The 23,070-nt window shown below is 48.9% G+C and overlaps 1 protein-coding gene across 1 annotated transcript in view; it reads left to right on the top strand.

The window, feature by feature from the left end:
- The window catches only part of Uvrag (UV radiation resistance associated), a 210,849-nt gene extending 195,846 nt beyond the window's left edge, over positions 1-15,003 (top strand). The window contains exon 15 of the mRNA XM_057756560.1: positions 13,200-15,003. Coding sequence (XP_057612543.1) covers positions 13,200-13,893 — 694 coding nt within the window. The 3' untranslated portion in view covers positions 13,894-15,003. The remainder of the gene's footprint in view (positions 1-13,199) is intronic.
- The last annotated feature ends 8,067 nt before the right edge of the window (positions 15,004-23,070 follow it).

The raw sequence follows: 23,070 nt of genomic DNA on the forward strand, positions 1-23,070 counted from the left end.
CATGGCCGATGTGGGGCAAGGGTCACCAAATCTCATCCAGAGGGCTTGTGAGCAGTATGGCGCTGGTGTCTGCATCTGTCTTGCCTGTGGGTCAGCCTGGCACAAAGCGGTGAATGTAAGGCCACGTCTGTCCTCTTCATGGGACCCACACCCACAACTGCATTCTCGCCACGTACTAATCAAGGTGATGAAACAGGAACAGAAAATAAACAGTCAAAAATAAAAGTATAAGATGCTCTAAGGAAGAGACTAAGTTGTCTGACCTGGCAGGAACTCCTTCACTGGCTGCTCTGAGGAGCGTGGACCTTCCATGGGGAGCTGGCATTGCTAGGCCTAGAACACAGAAGGACTAGGCTATGGGAGGCGTGGTCTAAGCCACTGTGATGCAGTTCAGCTGGAAGAGCGTCGGCTGTTCCTGAGCGTGTACTAAGTAATACCTCTGACTTCAGTCTCTGAACAAGACTGAGGGTGGCAGGACCCGGCTGATGCTGGTACCATCCGGATTTTAGCACAGGTGCGCCTAGCCTGCCACCTGACTTAGCGGTTAGTATGTACAACGACCAAGCGGCTCATCATCATGGCTGCCGTTTTTAAAAGCTATTCATTCTTTGATGTGTTTTATTTTTCCGAAAGTCCATGTTTATCTTACAAACAGGTGTGCATGTAGTTCTTGTGTTAATGGCTTACTCTCTTGAACACCGGTGGTATAGAAGTATTCACTATCTCCCTCTCACGTTCCCCAGGCCTCTCCAGCCCCCGACACCGTGTCACCATTGTCCGGACACCCGTTAGCTTCCCGAGAGTATCTCCCTAAAAGATACACCCCACCAGGGGCTGATCTAGAGTCTTCTAGAAAGATACAGGGCAAAGCAGGCAGTGTTCTGGTGGAAGCTGACCCAGGCACCTCATAAAGCTTGGCCAAAACTGTGGGAATTTTTACCCCGAAATCCAAGCATCCAGTCCTGTTCTGCAGTTAGGAAACGGGAGGAGGCACAGGGTGCGGACTCAGATACACTCACCTGTAGCCTTCATCTCGTGAGCGCTGTGGTTCTTTTTTTTTTAAAAAAAAAATATTTATTTATTTATTTATTTATTTATTTATTTATTTATTTATTATGTGTGCAGCATTCCTTCCATGTGTGCCCACAAGCCAGAAGGGGGCACCAGGTCTCATTATAGATGGCTATAAGCCACCATGTGGTTGCTGGGAATTGAACTCAGGACCTCTAGAAGAGCAGTCAGTGCTCTTAACCACTGAGCCATCTCTCCAGCCCCCAGCGCTGTGGTTCTTAAGACAGAAATGTGGTCTCAGCTGTCTGTCCTGCTTTATTCAAGGAAATTCTTACTCTAAATTTAATTTTTACTGCTCATAAAGCATAAGTTCTCTGTCGTCTCCATGTGACACAATGTGATACAACAGAGAGGACCCCTCTCAAGATCCGGTGTCAGTTTCTGCTGTATCACTTAAATTTCATAAATATTTTTAAGAATGAGTTATTTCTAATGGCATTAATAGCACCAGCCCTGCTTCCCCAACATAGGTGTGTAAAACCAATGAGCTATGTCGGTTATAAGCCAAAAAGAACTATAGAAAACAATAAGTTGGGCTAGAGGGATGACTTAGCAGTTAGGAGCACTCGCTGCTGTATCAGGGGATCCAAGTTCGGTTCCCAGCACACTGGGCAGCCCACAACGGCCTGTTGGCGCCAGCTCCAGGGGACTGGCACACTCACTCACTCACTCACTCACTCACTCACTCACTCACACATAAATAAAAGGAAATCTTAAGAAGGGAGTGGCTGGGCTGTGGTGGCGCACGCCTTTAATCCCAGCACCTGGGAGGCAGAGGCAGGTGGATCTCTGTGAATTTGAGGCCACTCTGAACTGCAAAGAGATCCCAGGACAGTCAGGGCTACACAGAGAAACCCTGTCTGGAAGAAAACAAAACAAAAGAAGCAACAATGGAGTAAGTAGATTCCATTGCATTTGACAATTCACCGAGTGTCTCCTGTTCAAGAGATGAAGGCAATTTAAAAGCAAAGTTTGTTCTGCCTGGGCCTGGTTCACATTGCTTTAGCTTTGAATCCAAAGCAGCTGGATTAAATGTCTCGAAGGGCATGTCCTGCAGGACATCCTCACTCAGCCTTCACTGGCTGTGGCTGTGACTCGGAGCCTGAGATTAATGGTAGAGGCCTCTTCCCTTCACTGATGACTCTCCACATCCTTGCTGCCTTGCTCCTCATCCTCCCTGATCCTCATCCTCCCTGCTCCTCATCCTCCCTGCTCCTCACCCTTCCTGCTCCCCATCCTCTCCGATCTTCATCTTCCATGATCCTCATCCTCCCTGCTCCTCACCCTCCCTGCTCCCCATCCTCTCCGATCTTCATCTTCCATGATCCTCATCCTTCCTGCTCCCATCCTCCCTGCTCCTCATCCTCCCTGATCTTCATCCTCCCTGCCCCCCATCCTCCCTGACCCCCATCTTCCCTGTTCCGCATACTCCCTGCTCCCCATCCTCCCCGATCTCCATCCTCCCTGATCCTTTTTATCCACTCTTTCTTTCCTTTTCCCTCAGGGGTGGTAGTCTACTCTTGAACTAGCAGCAATCCTCCTGCCTCTGCCTCCCATGTGCTGCTATCTTGCTTTCCTTTGCATGTGTAGAAAATCGAGAGCTTGGCTGCTTTAATTAGAAGTAATAGGGAAAAGATGGTTACCTAGGATCTTTAGCATATGGGTGCCTGCTCTCAGGAGGTCTGGTGTGGCCCAACCTGTCCTTAAACTCTTTTTTTTTTATTTATGTATTATGTATACAGTGTTCTGTCTGTGTTTATGTCTGCAGGCCAGAAATGGGCACCAGACCTTATTACAGATGGTTGTGAGCCACCATGTGGTTGCCGGGAATTGAACTCAGGACCTTTGGAAAAGCAGGCAATGCTCTTAACCTCTGAGCCATCTCTCTAGCCCCCCCATCCTTAAACTCTTGATCTCCTGCCTCACCCCTCTCCAGGTGCTGGGGTGACAGGTTTGCACTACCAGGCTGACTTTAGGTTTGGCACACTTAGGAAAAGATATTTCGGTAAAATTACAATAAATTGTCTACTGTGTGGGCGTAGTAAGCAAGCAGTGCACTTTAAATCTCATCGATGCCACAGTAGTAAGAATGTTTAAAAGTCTCACATTTCTACAAACACATCTCCCCTCATCCCTTCTCTTAGTCATGCTTATTCCAAATTCAGAACTGGACTCTGGCAGGTGACCTCCGAGGAACAAACAAAACACAGCTAGCTGATGATAGTCTTTAAATTTAGATCAAATGACATTGTCTTTGAAGTCTCAAGAGTAATACTTAAGTGTCACATGCTTTTGAGAGTGTGGCTCTGGGCTGGCATCCTAACACAAAGAGCGGGACCTGGCTGAAAGTGAATGAAAAAGAAAGTTTTACTGGAGTTATCTACTCAGAAGGAGCCTGACGGCCATCCCTGTCTCTAGACAGGAACACACAAGGTATACGGGCATCTGTGGAACTTTAAAAGACCTTGGGGGACAGGCTCCTTCCATAACTCATTCCAGAGTTTAAACACCCTCACTTCAGGAAATTCTTCCCTATATTTAACTTACAGCCCCCCTCCTGCGGTTAACACCCACTTCCGCTTTCTTCTGTCTTCGGTCGGGATGGAGAACAGCTGTCTGACATCCTTTGTGCTCGGACAGACGTCTTCGCTTGCCGACTGCTTTTTCTCCTCCCGTGAGCTGATCCAGACTGAAGATGTTTGCTCTTAATGCCCTGTCTAATTTCTGTTTCCTCCTTTGATTATAAAGCAATATCTACTCAATAAAACTTAGAAGCTATAAAAAGTAGCCAGGAAAGGCAGAGATGAAGACGTTGTGGTGGCAGCCAGTCTTCCCGGCCCTCCCCCCCCCCCCCCCCCCCCGTGTCAGGACTTGGTCCGTCCGTAGCTTGAGTGATGAATGAATGCACGGGTTCTCTGGCAGCCACATTTTAGCAGGGAGAAAGGAAGCGGGTAAGTTAATATTTAATGTATTTGATTTAATGCAAATAAAATCCAGATTAGCTAAAATAATACAACATATCCTCATTAGAGTTATTTTTAAAAGATTTGTGTGTGTGTGTGTGTGTCTGAACATTTATATGTGCACCACATGTTCAGGTTCCTGCAGAGGCCAGAAGAGGGAGCTAGATTCCCAGAGCTGGAGTTGCAGGCAGTTCTAAGCCACAGGAACCAAAGGCAAGAGCAACAAGTGCTCTTAACCCCTGAGCCATCACTCCAGCCCCTTAGATAGATTAAAAATAAGATATTTTACCTTGCTTTTCTTCACAAGAAGCCTTCTAAGTCTAGCATGCCTTAGACTTGCCGTACCTCAGATCAACCAAGGAGTATTGAAAGTCCCAGGTACAAGTCACTCAGTACAGTGATAAATCGCAGAGGAGAAGGTTGGAGTTCAGGAAACTGGATGCTAGGTCCCTTACATAAGGCCTGGCTCCTCAGCTGGGACACACACAGATGACATGTTACCCTTCCCTTTCTTTCTAGCCCCCTACACACACACACATGCGCACGCATACATGCACACATGACTATATTTATGTTCTCATTCTCATGTTTGCTTCCTTCCCTTCTCTCCCTTAGTAACATCCTCCCAGGTGCCTCTCCTATCAAAGCTCCCAGCCAGCTTCCTTCTTATGAAAATGTGCTTGGCACACACTGCGGTGCTGTGGTTATTCTTTTCTCTCCTCTGCAGAAAACTTGGTAACAATAGGAACCTGCCACCAGGGTGTGGTCAGGAGATGGTTCTGATGGGCATGGCTAGAGAGGAGGTGGCACTTGAGTTGGATTTTGGAGGGTGGTTGTGCTCAGGTGAGTGGGGAAAAAATTCGCAGAAAAGCCAATTTAAAGGTCACTACATTTCAGGAGGCCTCCTCTTCTAACACGTGCTAACAAGGACTGGCAGGTAGCCGTCTCCAGAGCTCATAATTACAGGATATTTCAAAAAGGCTTAGTGGTAAGCTCTTTGCTGACCCAAGCCAACATTGACCACTGATCTTTAATCCTTGGGTTTAAGCTCAGCTTAGAATACAATTCCAAGACTGTCAACTTCGGGGCTTCTGTAAAGACCATTCTCTATGCCGCTCATCCAGTGATTCTCCGGTTAGTGAGTCCTTGTTGGCTGATCCAATACCAGATGCTGTCACTACCCCAGGAACTCATCCACTGTCTTCCAACACCCCTGGGATCCAGGCAGATGATACTCTCACTACTTAAAATGGGGAAGTTGAGGGTCTGTGGGCGAACTAACTTAAGGATGGCCCAGCCTTCAAAGCCAAGGTGGGAACAGCGGGTATAGAGCCCAGCTTTAACCCTCACCCAGCACAGCCATTTGCTGCGTTCACAATACAGTGTGCACCACACGGGGTCGTCCATCTGTTGCTCCGGAAAAGGGATCCTGTCATTACTGTTCGCTGCATCTGCTCGTCCTGCAGACTGCACCCCTGCTGGCATCTGTAGGCTCTTCCTCTTCACCTGGATACTAAAACCTAGAGTGCAGAGCTTGCCTTCCCCACACGAGGCCCTGGGTTTGGTCCCAGGTACACCCAGAACAAAAGGATGAGAAACCAGAGTTCTGCTCCCAAAGGTGAAGACTGGGCCCCCTTTTTTCTCACCTTGTTCTCATAGACATCCTCTGCAGGCTTACTCCAGCAGCCTCCGTCTTCAGCAGGCACAGCCCACAGCCTCTCAGCAGGCACCCTGGGCCCTTCCTGCTTTCCAACTGCAGCTCCAGAGCATTTTCCCAGATCAGTCGTCTGTAACTACAGCCCCAGGAGATCCGGTGCTGTCTTCTGCCTCTGAGGGCCCAAGGCACACACGTGGTGCACGGGCATGCATGTACGTACACACAAATACATATACACACACATGAATATGCACATTGGCCTGTCCTACAGCTGGTAAAGAACTCTACTCGTCCTGGAGACCTTGGTCTTTTTTGGGTCATTTCTCTGTCACAAATTCTTAGCCTGTGTTCACACCCACATGGTACATATCTGAGGTTTTGCATTTGTGTCTTGGGTTCTGTGGTGCATGTCTAGCCCCATAAGAGCAGCAAGTGTGGCTTCCTCTGCTGTTAGATCCCAAGCCTAGCACTTTGCCTGTGTGTAGAGATAGATGTTCGGTGTTTACTGGAGGAGGGGGGAGTAAATGAACCGTCCCGCTGCTAAGCATGTGCCCCACCCCTTTAGTAGCGCAGTGGACCCCACAGGACAGAATCCTCGAGTCTACCGTCTGCTCTGGAGCAGTGATTCACTGGGGGGCAACTGTGACTCAGGGGGTTCTGCCCAAGTGGTGGCAGAGCCATCTGGTTTTCTCTTAAAGTAACATGCAGCTGAATCCCATGGTTAGTTTGTGTCAGAGTTTATTAGTAACTTGATGGTAGCTCAGCGCTAGAGTATCTTTCAAAGACTTCATCTCACAGTTTCTGTCATTGGCCTCAGGAGCCTCACGCTTCCTTTAGCTTCTTTCCAAGCCTGGTTTTAAATTCTGAGAACACTCTCGGGCCAGGGCTTTAATTTCCCTGCCGGCTTCTTCTGTGAGATTGTTGTTCCCCTGGCTTCCCTGGCAAGTGGTAGAGGGTTTCCCTCCTCGTTTTCAGTATAAACAGCTTACTATTCCCAGACACTGCACGGGGTCCCCAGCTGTCATTCCTGAACCTCTTCCCATGTTCTCTTATAGGACGTTACTTGCACGCCACATAAGTGACATCAAGATGAGCCGTGTCTGTTTCTACAGAACCATTTTATAGTCCCCCATGTCCGCTGCCCGACTGAGATTTCAGTGTGTTATTAATGTGTCCTAATTTCCTAATGTGAACGCTGATGGATGATGGAGCTGGCTTGACCCGTCCAGGACCTCCCCGTGGCCCCATGGATCATCTCTTTGTTTTTCCCATCCCAGGAGTTCATTTTTGAGGAGGAGCTCGGGCAGGAGGCTCCCTGCCATGTCTCTGACCTACACTGGGGCTCCTCCCAGTACACCCTGGGCCCTGGTCACCTCTTGCCATTTGCCTGTGGGACTCTGTCTTCTCCCAGTGCATCACTGCTCGGTTAAAGCCTTCTGAGGCTCCTTGTTCAGCTTCACCTTTTTACACTGTTTGCTTATTTTCGTCAGACTTTGGCAGGAATCCTTCCACACAGGGCCCAGGGGAACGGTGGCCACGGGCACACATTTCAGCCCGTGCTTTGGGCCCAAGATTGTTTCTATTTTTATTTTGTTTGGAGTTTTTTGTTAACTTCGGGGCAAAGATTAAGCACTTACTTATCTGGTAATGGTGAGAGGCCCTTAGATCCCTCGCCTGTGGCCAGGAGACCCTGCTTAATACTGTTAACCCCACTCTCTCCTGGGAGATAAGATCTAGCTGTTAAATTTGGCTTCCACTTGATCAGAGAGAGGGAAAGGGGAAAGATAAATCCCACCGCTGGCTAAATTTTGAAAAGAGAATAGTAGTCTAATTTATGGAGGTTGTTTTGTTTTGTTTTAAACTAACTTTATGTCATAATTTCTTAGCTGCCAAAAGACGTAATCCTACCTCAGCTTCGCCTTGGCAACCTGCTTTTGGCGCCGAGCACAGCCCCGTCATTGCTCTGCATTATTTTAGCAGTAATTTTTAAGAAGGTGAGAAACGATTATTGCTTTTTAGCACAGTTGACATGATATTGGCGCAGAGCGGTGCCTGGAGCTTCAAACAGCCTGATGGCCAAACACCAACCTAAACACCGCTAGGTAGAGCCATGAGGTCAGGCCTGCGAGGGAGAGAAAGAAGATCCAGTGTTATCTAAAAGCCCTCTCTCTCTCACCTCTCCTCCTCTCCCCTCCCCTCCTCTTCCCTCCCCCCTTTCTCTCTTTCTCTCTCTCCCTCTCTCTCTCTCTCTGTATCCCTATTCCTCTGAGTTGTAGCTGTAGATTTTGGCTGGGATCCTGACCATCAGGATTTAGTGTTTTGACCAGCTGTGATCTGATAATGTCCCTCAGAGGAGACATTTGCAGAGACGGGAAAACTTACCTGAGGCTGAGAGCCGCGCCCTTCCCCACTACTCCACAGCGAGAGCCCCCACACCCACCCCTCAGCCTGCACTGACAGATAAACATCGCTTGGTGAATCTGAAAGGGAATAGGATTCATTATGTTTAAATGAAACCGGCCCAGCTTCATGGACTCTCTCGATGTGACACCTTTTCATGGTTCTCTCCCCCGCCCCACGTTCTGTACGACTTCTGCACGTGATTGGTGTGTGGATGCCTGACGGTGCGGTGCGTGGAGCTCTAGGAAGAAAAGTCGTGAGCAGGCTCCCCTGAGTCTCAATCCTCTTCGGGGAACCAGAGCAAATGCAGGCACTTCGGCAGCAGCAGAGATTTTAAGGTCCCGCGAGCCAAGACAGAGAAAGGAGCCAATACAGAGCTAATACATGGAGAAAAAACTATGCTTCAGGGGTTCGGGGACAATTGGAATGTAGACCTCAGAGGTTTCTGGGTCATTCTTATGGTTCATACGCAGTTGGTAGATCATCTGAATAGGGCATTTTAAGCATTTCTGTTTTATTCAAAGGTTTCCCCACCCCATACTTCAAGAGGGAAGAAACTGCTCATCCCTAGCAGGCAAATTTCATTCCTTGATTCTTCTTCTCGAACTGTCTTACCTTTGCCTTGATGCCTTGTTTCATTGGTTTTTGTTTTGTTTTTGTTGGGAGTTTCTTGAGACAGAGTATCAAATTTGCTGTGCAGCCTGATCCTTCTGCCTCCACCTCCCAAGGGCTGGGTGACAGGCACGCACTACCACCCCCAGCTTTGCCAAGGATTTTAAGTATGTTACTTTATTTAGTCTTAAGCAAGGTCAGATGATCTATCATGCAAAGGAAAAAACTGCCCCGGTCATATAACTAATAAATGGGGAACTTGTAACTCCGAATAAAGAGATAATCAAGCCAGACTGGGAGTGGAGTTCAGGCCTTTGAATGTCTTTCTCCAGAGAAGTCTTTAGATAGAGCTGCAAAGAGCAGGGAGGCTGACTAGGTAGATGAGGGCTCCCGGAATCAGATAGACAGCAACCACCTTCACCTAGAGAGTGGTAGAATCCAAACCTAACCCAGCTGTCCTCTTTGACCTTTCAACTCCAAGCCACTTGGCCTGTTGCCCTGCTGATGCTTGACCTTTGAAGTCCTTTCTGTCAAACAGCAAGTGTTTGGTGTTAGGTCATTTAGCTGCCCGTGATGTAATTAGGTTGTTTAGCAGTATCTCTCTCTTTCTCCACTAAACAATGTCCAATAAATCTGCAGTTAGGATAGCTTGGAGCTGTTGTGGGGTTTTGTTTTAAATAAATTCTTTATAATTGTAACCTTAAACCCTAGATACAGTGTTTCCAGTCTGAACCTATAGCAAGCTAGAAGATTCACTCTTTCAGGGCTCGGGACTAAAGAGAAGCAATGGACTCAGGCAGCCTGAACTTCCGCCTCTGCCCCCAGTAAGGAACACACCGTCCCTGAGCAGGGGCTGGATGTCAGGGAAAGCTACCCTGTTTCCTCCCTTTCATTGGCAACACTGCAGTTGAACTTGAATATTCCCATCACTGAACTATATCCTCAAGCCACTTGGTGGTGGGGTGTGTGTGTGTGTGTGTGTGTGTGTGTGTGTGTGTGTGAGAGAGAGAGAGAGAGAGAGAGAGAGAGAGAGAGAGAGAGAGAGAGAGAGAGAGGTGTAGAAATTCTTTTTTAAACACAGCTCATATAATTTACAACTTTCACTTGAGAAGCAAACTGTCAATAGCATTTGAAAATTGGTTCCAATTAGTAAATGTGAATTTCAGCCTCTTCAGTCAGATGAAGTTATCATGAAGCAAGGCTATACGCAGACAGAAGAAACCTTTAGTAAAACCTCAGACCCGAGCATCAGTACTGTCAGTCGATCACTGGCCTTTCTGTTCCTTGACATTTTTGCTTGTATGTATTTACTAGGCAAGTTTCCTAGGTTGGTCGCCCACCCCCACCCTGTGAATCCCAGGATCGAGCTCAGATCATTGTTCTAAGAGATAACCAACAGCTGGTGGTTTTCTAACAGTAAAAGTTTAGAAACATCCTAAAAATGAGGGAATAATTAAATAAATTACAACATTTCATTCATTAAAGCAGCCTTTTAAGATGCTGCTCGCCCAGAGGTTTTAATAACACATGACAACAGGAAACAGAATTATGCATATACCACAAAATTGTGGGTTTTTTAATTAAACATAAAATTGAAATCTGGAAGAAAAGCATCCAAACTTAATAGTAGTTACTTGATGGGTAATAATATGATAGGGTTTTTTATGTAGTTTATATTTATGTTGTTTTCATATGAGTATAAATTACTGTGATAATTGAAAATGCATGCATAGTTAATTATAATTTTAATGCCATTATTTAATACCTTAGCTATTCCAAGCGGCTAAAATTAACATTGCAAAGTTCACATATAAAGCATATCATGTTTGTGAACTTCAGCAATTCAGCACCCAGAGATCACGCAACAAAATGTCACGTGGCCTCCATGTGTGTACTCACGTGCACACTGCACACAGTCCTTAGTAATCAGCTTAGAAGAGCAGAGACACTGGTCAGCAGAGTCCTGCGGCCACAGGAGGAACACAGAGCAGCTCCCGCCCTGTGCCAGTGGCCCTGCAATCCCTGCAGGCTCTTCCGTCTGTCACCACCTAGCAATGCAGTTCATATCGGTAGCCTAGTCAGCAAGAGATGCCTTTTTTCTGCATTTTAAAATTATATAAAAGCTCTTAATATTAAAATCTTTCAAGGTTTTTCATCTCACATAGCTCAACCCTAAGAGGGAAGAGACAAGAGCTCTAGGTAGGTACACCTCCTCGCTGGGTGTCAGGAGTAACTGACAGGGTCCACTGTGTCTCTGAAGCTGACCTTGAACTGATGACCCTCCTGCCTCGGCCACCCTAGTGCTAAGACTGCCCACGTGTTTCATCTGGCCTCATCCCCTTACCATTTATAAGAGAGCATGTTTTTTGATAATTCTCCCGTTTATATCAGACACTCCCATTTCCTGAGCTCCCATCGATACCTGAGTGACCTAGAGAAGAATGTCACTATGGCTGCCCTGGGAGGCCTTAGAATCTGTTCGAGAGATGAGGGTAAACGGCCAGGCTTTGAGTCTGGGTTACTGAGGAGGTCTCAGCAGTGGCATTTGGCCTGGGCTGTACCTGCCTTAGGATGCAGACAGGGTTAGGAGAATTTGGAATGTAATGGTCAGTGTGGGCTGTGGGTCAGACTGAGTCCAGGGCAGGTGCACAACCCGCTCACCGGCCTGACTTGCTCCTCTGGCAGAGGCACGGGGTTCAGGGGCCAAGAAGGTAACTGATGGATGTTTAGGAAAGTATTGCTCCCTTCCCTGTGTAGCTGGTGGGAGGGAAATCATATCTTCCTGTTGTGTAAAACCAAGGAGAGCTGTTGGGGAGTGTAAGCACAGGTGAGGGCACTGAAATCCCTTTGCCCCGTGGTAAGGGTGGTGTGTCTCTGATTCCTCGTCTCCTCTGTCAGCAGAGCAGAAAGTGAGGGGCGATGCCAGAGCCACACACAGGGCTATCAGGGTCCTCACCTTTCACACTCAAGAGCCGTGAAGTGCCCGGCTTCTGGTTACACTCAGTGACCTGCCCTACAGCTCTCTGCTCTCCTGGGCTTGTCCATGCCGAGGCGACAGCCCGAGGATGCTGGGTCTGTTTAGATGTGCTTACCTGGCCAGCCTGCAGGGTTATTTACAGAGGAAAACAAGGTTGGCCAAAATACAGCTCAGCCAGTCGCTGTGGGTTTGACATCATAGTGACGGAAAATCTAGACAGAGGCCAGCAGATTTTGTGTCTTGTCGTAAGAACTAGAAACAGTCATTTGCTGGTCCACTTGCTCAGTTGGTGTGTAGCTCAGGAACCTGTTCTTGTTATGAAGCTCACTGACACCGTGCTGTGGCCAAGTGCCATGTGCCGGGTCTATGGAGAGATGCCTCGTGATGCCTTTTACGGAGAATGAGAGACCATAGCGTAACCCAGAGAATGAGCGGCAGGCAGCTGCAGGCCTGTCTGTGGACACCGGAAGCGCCGTAGCTCCCTTGTTCTTCGTCAGAACTTAGCTGACATGTAATTTGAAAATGTTGCCGGAGTCATTGTAAATGCCCTTCTGCAAGTTCGGAAGCTCCCTGGAGGCAGAGCCCTCCCATTTCTGTCTCTCCTGCCGCAGACCTAGATAGGTAGCGGCCAGTTGGTACGTGGTTTCAGTCCTGCCTGGTGGCTGCGGACAAAAGTCAGGCGCACTGTGCTGCCATCGAGGAAGTTGTGCTGAAGCTAATCCCACTAGCACGGTCCCATCGCGAGCTGCAGTCAGCACTCCCTGCAGGCTTTGCTGGCAGAGTTGCACCCGTGCCTCGGGCTCTGGTGCTCTAGGCCACTAACTGATGGTTACTTATTATTTCGAACTTACTCTACTTGGCAATGCGTTTGCGAGGCCCGAGTGAAATGATACATGTGAAATTAATTCAGAAACTAAGGTTGTGTGTGGCTGGACAGCGGTTATTATTCCTGGCTCAGAGAAGGCACTGAAGACCACGTAGTATGAAGATGTCTGTGGCCTGCCTTGTGAAAGAGAACCCGTTTCCCATGGTAATGGGTTCCCTTGATGCTCTCCGTGTGGTTCTCTGTACCAGGAGATAAGTAGTGGATGTCGGAAAGACCATCCATCAGCAGGCTGCCCTGGGAAACTCACCCTGCTCGGCCGTCGGATAGAACAGAGAGCGCTAGGGCCCAGCACTGTTCGCGCAGAAATGAGTTTCTCCGCAGATGCAGTCAGCCCATAGCCTTCAGCTTTTCCCCAACTGACGTGGTTTCTGTCGCTTCTCCTACCTTGGGCATTCCTGTCTTAAATACATTGAATAAATCTGTATCCCTGAAGCGTTCTCTGGTGTTTCTTGCTGTAAACCCTATAACAAATACCATCATAGACTGATAATGATCTAATCCTGTTTGGGGATTTGTTTTTGTTTTTATCTCAAATCTAAAATATGCAGTTACTAATATGCTAAATTATGTCTCTGGTCCCCGAAGATCTAAGCTGAGTTCTAAAGTAACTTCTCTTTTTCACTTGTCTTCTAGTGACAGACATCACACCTCCAGTGCCATCCCTGTTCCAAAGAGACAGAGCTCCATGTTTGGGGGTGCAGATGTAGGCTTCTCTGGGAGTATCCCTTCACCCGACAAAGGACATCGAAAACGGGCCAGCTCAGAGAATGAGAGACTCCAATACAAAACCCCTCCTCCCAGCTACAATTCGGCACTGACACAGCCCGGGGTGGCCGTGCCCACCGTGGGAGACTCTGAGAGGAAGGTCACACCGCTGTCCTCCTCCTTGGATACGTCCCTGGACTTCTCCAAAGAAAATAAGAAAACAGGAGTAGTTCTGGGCAACAGTGTAAGTGGAGACCATGGAAATTCGGACTCCAGCCAGCAAGGGGAAGCCCTACCCGGGCACCTGGCTGTGAATGGGACAGCACTGCCCAGCGAGCAGGCTGGCTCTGGTGCCCTGCTGCCAGGCCCCTGCCTCCCTGCCCCCTCAGCTGAGCTCTGCTGTGCAGTGGAACAAGCAGAGGAAATCATCGGGCTGGAAGCCACAGGCTTCACCTCAGGCGACCAGCTGGAAGCACTCAGCTGCATCCCCGTGGACAGCGCCGTGGCGGTGGAGTGTGATGAGCAGGTGCTGGGAGAGTTTGAGGAGTTCTCCCGGAGGATCTACGCCCTCAGTGAAAACGTGTCCAGCTTCCGCCGGCCACGCAGGAGTTCCGATAAGTGAGGAGAGGGGTAGACGGTGGGACCTGGGCAGAGCCCCCGCCCTCCCCCAGGCCCAAGCTGCACTTGACCTATTTAGTAACTCTGGACACTGGGGATCAGTGGAGGACATTCCTCAGAAAGGCTGACTCTGGGATCACTGGGTACCGTGGGGCCAGTCTCTGAGATTTGCTGTCCAGGCCTGGTGGTGGTTTCCAGGTGAGGGTCACCCTCTCGCTTACAGCTCCAGTCATCTTACAGGCATCTGTCTGCGCTTTATTTACACACGGGTGTTTCCCCCAAAAGGAAGATGATAATACGTATGTAGTAGAATGAACTCTCCTTTAGTTTCTCAGAAGCATTTGTCCTCGCCATTGTTCGGAAAACTTTGAAAAACAGAATATTCAGAAACAGCTTTCTGCAGCTTCCACTTCCTGAGAGGCCCACGGTGTGGGGGTCCTTGTCCAGGACCCTCCTCCCTGACTGCCGCAGTCAGCCTGCAGACCCCACTGGCCCTGCTTTCTCAAGATGGCTCACGCACCCTGAAAGCTGGGGCAGTAGATTTGCTAGTCCAAACCAGCGGACACGGCGCTCTGTCCTGTCCAGTGTGCCATGTCCTAATGCAAAACTTTCCCATGGTGGATCCCGGGGGACCCTCAGAAACCTCAAGGTCACCACAGGCAGGGGGCAGCCAGCTTCCTTTGGGGCCAAAGTTTTTATTTGGGCAGATGCCGTGGTCCAAAATTGGGCAAACCTCTAGCAATACACTCCCCAGATAAAGACCCCTAGATGTAAACCCCAGGTTAACTTAGTATGTTTCAGTCGGCAGGAAGCCATCATACATGACGTTACGTGGAGTCAGGACGTCCAGTTTGCAGGGGCGAGGCAGCTGAGAGACTGGATGAAGCAAAGACAATGTGCAATTTCACAATGTTAAATTATGTTTTTGAAATCCATTGTCATTCTGATTCCATTTTACTGTTGCATTACACATTACACATTATGTACCCACAGACATTGCCTCAGGGTTGCAAGCTCTTAAAGAAAAATTTATCCATATATCCATGTATTGTATAGAATAAAAATTGAATTTGCTTCACTTGACCTGATCTTCCCCCACCCCCAGTTTTGGTTTGGTTTGGTTTGGTTGAGCTTGGGTTTGGGGGATGGGGGGGGTCATTTTCCCCCTCTAAACTTGAATCTCTTCATGTTACATCCTGACAAGGCTAGCCTGAACCATTACTGAGCCGATGCTGATTTCATTTGAGTTTGCATGCTATGAAAAGCGACACATACTTCCCAGCTGTATTTATTCCCCAGTAGTGATGTCCCACATAGTTCCTTAACTCACGAGTCCCATAATTGTGTCCATTTTATAGCCGAGCGTCCCTAGGCCACAGCTTTAGTTGGCAGCTGTGCTGCCGGATGGACTAATTCGTGCCATGATTTCTCTAGACAGCTAACACACAGACTTACTGCACAGCAGACAGCTGTCCTGCAATCGGAAATCTTTGCTTGGTCTGAGAAGTCCGTTATTCCACTTGTGGGGGTGAGGCTTCTACACAGGGTCCTCTCATTGGCTTTAGAGTCAGAGTGGGTGGAGGGCTTCGCCATCCTAGATACAGAGATGCTGTGGGTTCCTGCAGGTAGAGGTGTGGGAAGGTCAGTGAGTGCCAGGTGATCAGTGACCTCCTAGGGCTGGGATGTACCTGAGGCCTCATGCCAGTGCATCTGGGCACAGTCTATTGTCCTGCCCCTGAGCCTGTAAAGCAGCACAGAGACCATCAGTCTCTGCCCTTCTGAACATCCTAAGTGTGGACTCTGAAGTGACTTCCTCTGGAGCCATGCCCTTGCATGGGTCCACACGGCTCTAGCCCGACGGGTTCTGCCCAAACCTTTAGCAGAACCCGCGCTGTCAGTGATGTCTGCAGGGCTGGTCAGCTTGAGGCCAGGGTGAGCATCCTTTGATACTTGCTGTGACCTGGGCGGAGCCTGCAGCAGCTACGGTGTGTTTTGCCTTTGTTTAAAGTGGCCAGGGCCAAATTCCCAGATGATCTCTCCTACTGGTCTTTTAATTAGCCTTGTGCATCACTAAAAAGCGTAACAAAATTTGCTTATGAGGCAGAAATGGGAACGACAGGTTTGCTGCTACCCCTTTCTGAACGGCGAAGAGCCCCTTCAGCTTTCACGTGGTTGAGACAGTTCTAACAGCCTGTACAGATTACACAATGAATATTTGATTGTGTTTTCTCTCTCCATTTCCCCTTAACCACATTACAAATTACAGAGGTTTATTTTGCCCTCAGAATATTAGTGTTGGAAGATTGTACCCAGCTGTACTTTTTAGCAGTTCTAATGGCAGCCATTTATCCTGACCTAACTTGTTATTTAAATAAGTTTTAAACCACCACCAATAATAAATGGCATGTGAAGCCAGTCTGTTGGTAATTGGAGGGAAACTCAGCATCTGTATTTATAAAATAAAATGGGAGTCGTATTTATCCTGAAAGTTAAAAGTATATGCGATTTCTCCCGTTTTGAATTTCATACCGAAGCTGAGTTAACTCCGAAAACCTGTTCTTACGCAATCAACCAGTCACTCACTGATTCTCAAACCCGCCCTACACTCGTGTGTGGCACTGAGCTAAGGAAAGCGAACAAGGGTTGCTAAGTTCTCGTCTCTGCCACATCCTCCAGCGAGAGTTACAGCTACGTGAGCAATTCGCTAAAAATTCCCTGTGGTGACTGATGGAGATGCGGTCCAGGTTATATGTGGTCACGTTATAGATGGAGGGCACAAGGCGGGCGGAAGTCCAGAGGCGCTTGGAAAACACTCAGCATGGATGGATCTGTTCTCTTTCTCACCATCGTGACAAAAGCCACTGAAGGGAGAAGGGTTACTCTGGCTCACAGTTCCAGCACTCGGCCATCATGGCCGAGACATCATCGCTGCGGGCACTAGCAGTAGCTGGTCACGTGACTCCACAATCAGAAAGGGGAGTGTCAATGCTCAACTCCTTTTATTCAGTGAATTGGTGCCACCCACAGCTGGTGGGGCCCCTACCTAGTTAACCTAAGCTAGATGACCCCTCGTGGGCATGGCCCACAGCCTGACCCCTGTGGGATAAGATAGCATGCCAAGTTGACAGTATCTGTTACTCCAGACAGATCCATCGCAGAAGCACAAGTCCCTAGAACTTAGGAATTGGCGGGCAGCCTGCCTCTGAACAAGGTTTGTAGACACTAGAACAGTCACTACCCTGCCATCCAGTTAAAGTCCTTCAAACAAGATCTTATTTTAAATGTACAAAATTAGTACTGACTTTTTCAAAGTTGCCTCAGGAACTGGGGAGATGGTGGTGGAGAAAATGCTCAGGACACAGGACAGGGACTGAGTTCAAGCCTCAGAACCTGTCACAAAACCAGAGGTGCGCTTGTGCCAGCACTGGGGAGGCAGGCAGGGCTCCTGGTCCAAAGCCAGTGAAAGACACTGCCCCAAAAAGCAAGGTGGATGGGCTGGCAAGATGGCTCAGGGGGGTCAAAGCACTTGCTGCACCCGCCTGGTGACCTGAACTCGATCCCTGGATCCCACGGTAGGAAAACCAACCCTTGAAAGCTGCTCTCTGATTTCTCATACATGTGGCATGATATTCAAGGACCTGTATTCACGCACACACATCACACACTCTGCATACATCTGATTGCAAAAAGCAGACAGCCTGGGATGGGCCTGATTTGGGGGAGTACCCTGAGGGTGTCTGAGAACTGCATGGGAGGAGTACCCCAAAGGTGTCTGCGGACTCCATAGGCTTTATGAGAAACCTGTCTCAAGATAGAGAGCATAAGGAAGTCACCTGATGCCAACTCCTGACTTTCAACATTCAGAGACACTGGCAGGTATATCTGGTACACAGGCACACTACACCACCCAACCACACACACAAACACACGCCACACATATACACACCACATGCACTCATACACATACACACACCACACACATATACACCACATACCACACACACACTCAGCACACCCTGAGCTCCCAGGAGGCAAGTCCCTTATGTAAAAGTCCAGAAAACCTGATGGATCTGGAGAAGAAGGCTGAGTCCCCCAGGTCACAGACGAGGCCCAGGAAAGCTGGCTTTAACCAAGTTCACAGAACTCAAATGACACAGCAAGGACTCCAAACCAGAAACTGTGGGGCCTTTCTCTTCCTCAGAGCTGCAGCCACAGCCGCATTCATCCATCCATCCATCCATCCATCCATCCATCCATCCATCCATCCATCCATTCCTTCAGGGCTGGTTGGGTGCCCTCTGTTGGTCTGGCCCTGAGCAAATGACCAATCATCCCTCAGAGTGTAGCAATAATATTCTTTATCAGCTCTGGTAGCCTGGGGACTCAAGTGCCAGAGCCCAGGCCAGCGACTCCTGACTTCACGCTGTCCTCCGTGAGGAAGAAGGAAGGTGAACAAGGAAGGTGTGAGTGAGTCTGAGAGGTATTTATCACGGAAAAACTGGAACTCCAGGGCGAGAGGTGCCCCAGCAGCTTGCTTCTGCAGGGCTCAGGCATCTCCTCCCTAGGTCAGTCACCCAGGCCTCACCCACTCAGCCCAGGTACAAGGTTTCTGGCAAGAACCCCTCTGTTCTGCCTGCCCATGGCAGACTCCCTTGGGTGGCTGGTGCTGCCTTTCTTCTATGGGGATTGGGGGTGGGGTTCTGTGCTTTTCCCTCACCAAGGCCCTCAGGCCCTTGTGGCCACTTCCCAGTCTCCCATGGCCTCACTGCTGTGTGTGCTGACTCTTGGTTTACATGCTGGGCAGGGTCTCCCACAGGGGCTTGCATATTTCTCCTGGACAAGCAGGTTCCTGGTTAGGGCCCAGAAGGGGACAAGGACATGGAAGGTGACTTCTCAGACTCCACCAGTCCTTTGACTCAGGGGTCCAGCTTCACTTTCAAACCTGCAGCTGTGCAAACTTCTGCTTCCTCTTCAGAGGTGAGAACATTTTCCTAGCTCCCTAACAGCCTCTCTCCCCTTCCCTTCCCTCCCCTCCTCTCCCCTCTCCACTGCTCTCTCCCCTCCCAACTCCTCACCCCTCTATTGCCCCTCCTTTCCCCTCCTCTCCTCCCTTCCCCCTCCTCTCCTCTCTCCTCCCCTCCCCCCCCCCCCCCCGTTGGGAGCAGTGAGACCCCAGATGCTGAATTTCTTGTAATCCCCTGATCTGAGTGCCTACAGCTGCTCTGAGCACGAGACCTTCAGGAGTTCCTGATGGCAGGAGAGTGGTTTCTGGTGGGTTTGGCTGGGGCGTAGCTATCTCTATATAATCTGTCCCTGAACACAATAAAGGGGGCATTCTTGGGGAATTCAAGGGTGACCCATGTCGCTGTCTGTCTGTCTGTGTGTGTCTGTGTATTTTAACCTCCAGCCCCCTTGCCCGAAGCTCGCAAACTGAGATCTAGTGCACCAAATGCAGACACAGGGGCACAGTGTGTGGCACCCCTCCTCTCCCCTCCCCTCCTCTCCTCTCCTCTCCTCTCCTCCCCTCCCCTCCCCTCCCCTCCCCTCCCCTCCCCTCCTCTCCTCTCTCCTTCCCCCTCCTGTCCCTTCCTCTCCTCTCTTTTCCTTTTCATTTTATTCTCCTCTCCACACAAAGCCTTCCCCCAGGCCCCGTGTGCTCAGAGATCCCACATCCCTTTTTTGTTCCACGAAGCGGGGCCTTACAGTGCACACTTGGCTTTGGAGATCCTCTAGAGCCTCAATTCCCGGGATTGTTCTTCACTTGGTCCTGGGGTGGCTCTCACTGCCACAACAGGGACAAAGCAGGGGCCTGACACAAGCCACAGGCCACGGGATGAAACATTCCTGTTGGGTGAAGTAGGAATGATGTCAGGGCTGCCGCCCAAACAATGGAATCCGGGAGTTCAAAGGAGAAGACCTGCCCGTGGCGCCTGGTGCGCCTGCGTAGGCTGCGGAAGGCTGATGAGCCCCCAGCCAAGGGGATGCCAGAGTCACGGGAAGGAGGAAGGTTTGGTTTCAGTGAAACATCACCCAGCACATTACATTAATATTGTTGATATGACTTTAATTGCAGTATTACTCCTGTGGTTTAATTTATGAGCCTGCTTGGCTTTTTATGGTTGTAGAAGAGTTATACACTTTAGTTTGTATTTAGGATTTTTTTTAAAAAAAGTTTGAGAGTGAAAATGAGGCACGGCCCAGTAATACAGAACAGCCCCTCCTTGCAGATGGCCGCTGCGTCGCCCCCACCTCCTAGCCAGAGGGAAAGGCCAGCAGCCTGGACCGGCTTTGGGTCTAGATCCTTGGGTGCCCTCTGGGTAGACCCTGCCTGGCAGACCCTCTCCCCTGGCACTTGTCATCACAGTCATCACCCTGGAGACACCCCCAGCACACACACGCACACATCTGAGGAGGATCAAGCAGAAGGAAAGGGGCTTCAAATCCCGCTGATGTTCTCAGCCGAGCCAGGCAGGCAGCCTTGTGCCAAGAGAGGCTCTGCCTCACTTCACTTGGCCCGTTCCCAGCTGCCCCCTCTGTTTCTGGCTTTAGTGCGTGCCAGGTCCCAGGAAGAGTGGTAAAGAAAAGGATGTAGTCCTGGCATCCCCTTATTTAGGCAATATGGCAAACAAAAATAACTTAGGGGTGGACAGGAGATTTTCAGTCTTAAAAGAATCTCGGCGCGGGGATATGGCTCAGTGGCAAAGCGCTTGCTGTCTGGCATGAACGGAGCTTGGACTTCGTCCACCAGCAGCACTGCCAAACCAAGGCCGGAGTCTGTGCTTTACTTGTGGATTGTGGCGTGGCTCTTGCTAGTGACCCTGTACTTGGTGTCGCTGTGGTTGGAAACCTTCGGAGGGTCTTAAGCAGTGACCATGACTCACTCGAGGATGTATTTTAAAAAGACCACCATGGGAAAGCCATCTTCATTGAGGTGGGCTGTAGCTATTCCAGGGACCCCTTGGTACACATCAGTTATAAAACCGGGATAAATATTTTTAATACAAATTATTGAAAGACTGAAATATTTTAAAATATAGAAGTCAAGGAAAGTCTGTTCTTGGAAATCTGCTACTAAAAGGTAACCCCTCCCCAAGCCTGGAGTAAGTGAAAAGTACAGCCCTCACCCTTTAGGTTGTGGAAGGGGGACTGAGGGGGATGAGAGCCGATTTAGGCCTAAGACCCAAATCCTCAGCCAAATGTGAAGGGCCGGATGACAAAAACAGGCACCTGAGCAGCCACCTTGAGGCGGTGTGGCCTAGACTGGGGAACAAAAAAGCCAGATGCCTCTTTTCTAAAGTCGGTGAGTTTCCCGCCCTGTGTGCCTGTGTTCGGCTCTAGGAGCAGGGGTCAGAGGGCAGGCAGCCAGGTTGGGAACAGCAGGTGATGCGGGAGAGTGTGCCCAGGATCAAGGGGGCCCTGGAGATGTGAGCCCCAGATTCTGAACATAAATTTCCCAAGCCCTGGGTCGACAACCAAATTCCAGGAGTTCAGGGAGACTCTCAGAGCCACACCAGAGCAGTGAGCACTGAAGCCATAGGCCAGTCACTGCTGTTGCTCCGGAGACCGGGACTGTGGCCTGAGTCTCTCCACACCGGTCATCAGCACGCGAAAGAAGGGAGAGGAAATGGGGAGGAGAGAGAGAAAAGGAAGGGGGAGGACTATTACAATATCTAGAACTCAAACTGGAAAGAAATAGGAAAAACAAGGAGACACCGCCCTGGAGCAGACATACATGTTGAACTTGACAATAAAGACATCAAAGAAGGTTTACAAGCATGATAAAAAGAAAAATATGACGAGAGACATAAAGGAGGGAGTAATTGTATTGACTGAAGAAAAAGGAATTCTCAACAGAACAACATGAACATGTATATGTCCGTGAAAGCAGAATGGAAACTATAAAGATGTTAAAAGTAACTGAATTGAAAAGTCCCCAATTAGGATAAACAGTAAAATACAGAAGGCAGAAAAATACAGATGGGGACATTGAAGACAGGTCAGCACCGATACTATGTAACCAGACTCAAACAGAGCCCTGGACACCAGAGACGGGTCAGCACTGATACTGTGTAACCAAGACGCAAACAGAGCCCTGGACACCAGAGACAGGTCAGCACCAATACTATGTAATCAGATGCAAACAAAACCCTGGACACCAGAAGATAGTATCAAAAGTTCCAAAGTGAGTGTAATTGGAGAGGCAGCGCAGAGGTAAGGGCAAAAAAGGCTGTTTTCACACTGGCCCAAAGCTTCCTAAAGCTATTTTCAAAAAGACAGACTTGAAAAACTAAGAACCCAGCACATATTAATCAGGATAAACAGAAAGAAAATCGATCCAAACTGATAAAAGGTGAAGATAGCGAGACATCTTGATAACAGCCATTAACAAAAGGAGCCTGATGCTGCGGTAGGTGGTGCAGTTAAAAGCCAAGGCTTGTGTCTCCAAATAAGGGGAACACAAGATGTTGGGCAACACCCAATGTGCTGAGAATATTCTGCAGGACAAAAAACAAACAAAAAACCCCAAAACTAAAGGAGGCTCTTCAGGCTGAAAGACTGAAGATCTAAAAAGGCCTGGGACTGATGTCAGTAGGCACCAGCTTCTGTGTGCCTCTGTGATCCTATGCAAGCAATTGTGCATGTGTGTGCATGTATGTGTAGGTGTGTGTGCGTGTATGTGCAGATGTATATGTGCATGTGTGCATGCATCCACACTGCTTGACAATCTGTATGTGAGAATATTGGATGTTGATAACACCAAGAACTGGGAAGAAATGCAAGCCCATTACTGCAACGTCCCTAGATGTTACCTAACACAATTCACTGCCTCTAATAAAATATACTTCTATATGCATATAACATGCATATAAATATTTTAAGGACACACATTGTAACCTCTGCAGAGAGGCAGAGGGTCTGAATCTGGAGGCCAGCCTGGGATTCCTGGAGAGACCCATTTTCATTCACATCAACAGTCGTGATCTTACCCCAGAAAGTGGAGGATGTGTTCCGGTCCAAAGGTAGAGGTAGACAGGACTAACACAAGCAAGAGCTAGTTCTAGAACAACAGACACATGTTTTCAGTGGACACGGTTTGTTCTGTATGGACTAACCTTCATAAAACCCTCAATACAACTTTGGTGTTTGTTTTTTAGGAAAATACAAGCCAGATGTGGTGGCA

This window comes from Chionomys nivalis, chromosome 23 (genome assembly GCF_950005125.1).
Source record: "Chionomys nivalis chromosome 23, mChiNiv1.1, whole genome shotgun sequence".
Lineage (NCBI taxonomy): Eukaryota > Metazoa > Chordata > Mammalia > Rodentia > Cricetidae > Chionomys > Chionomys nivalis.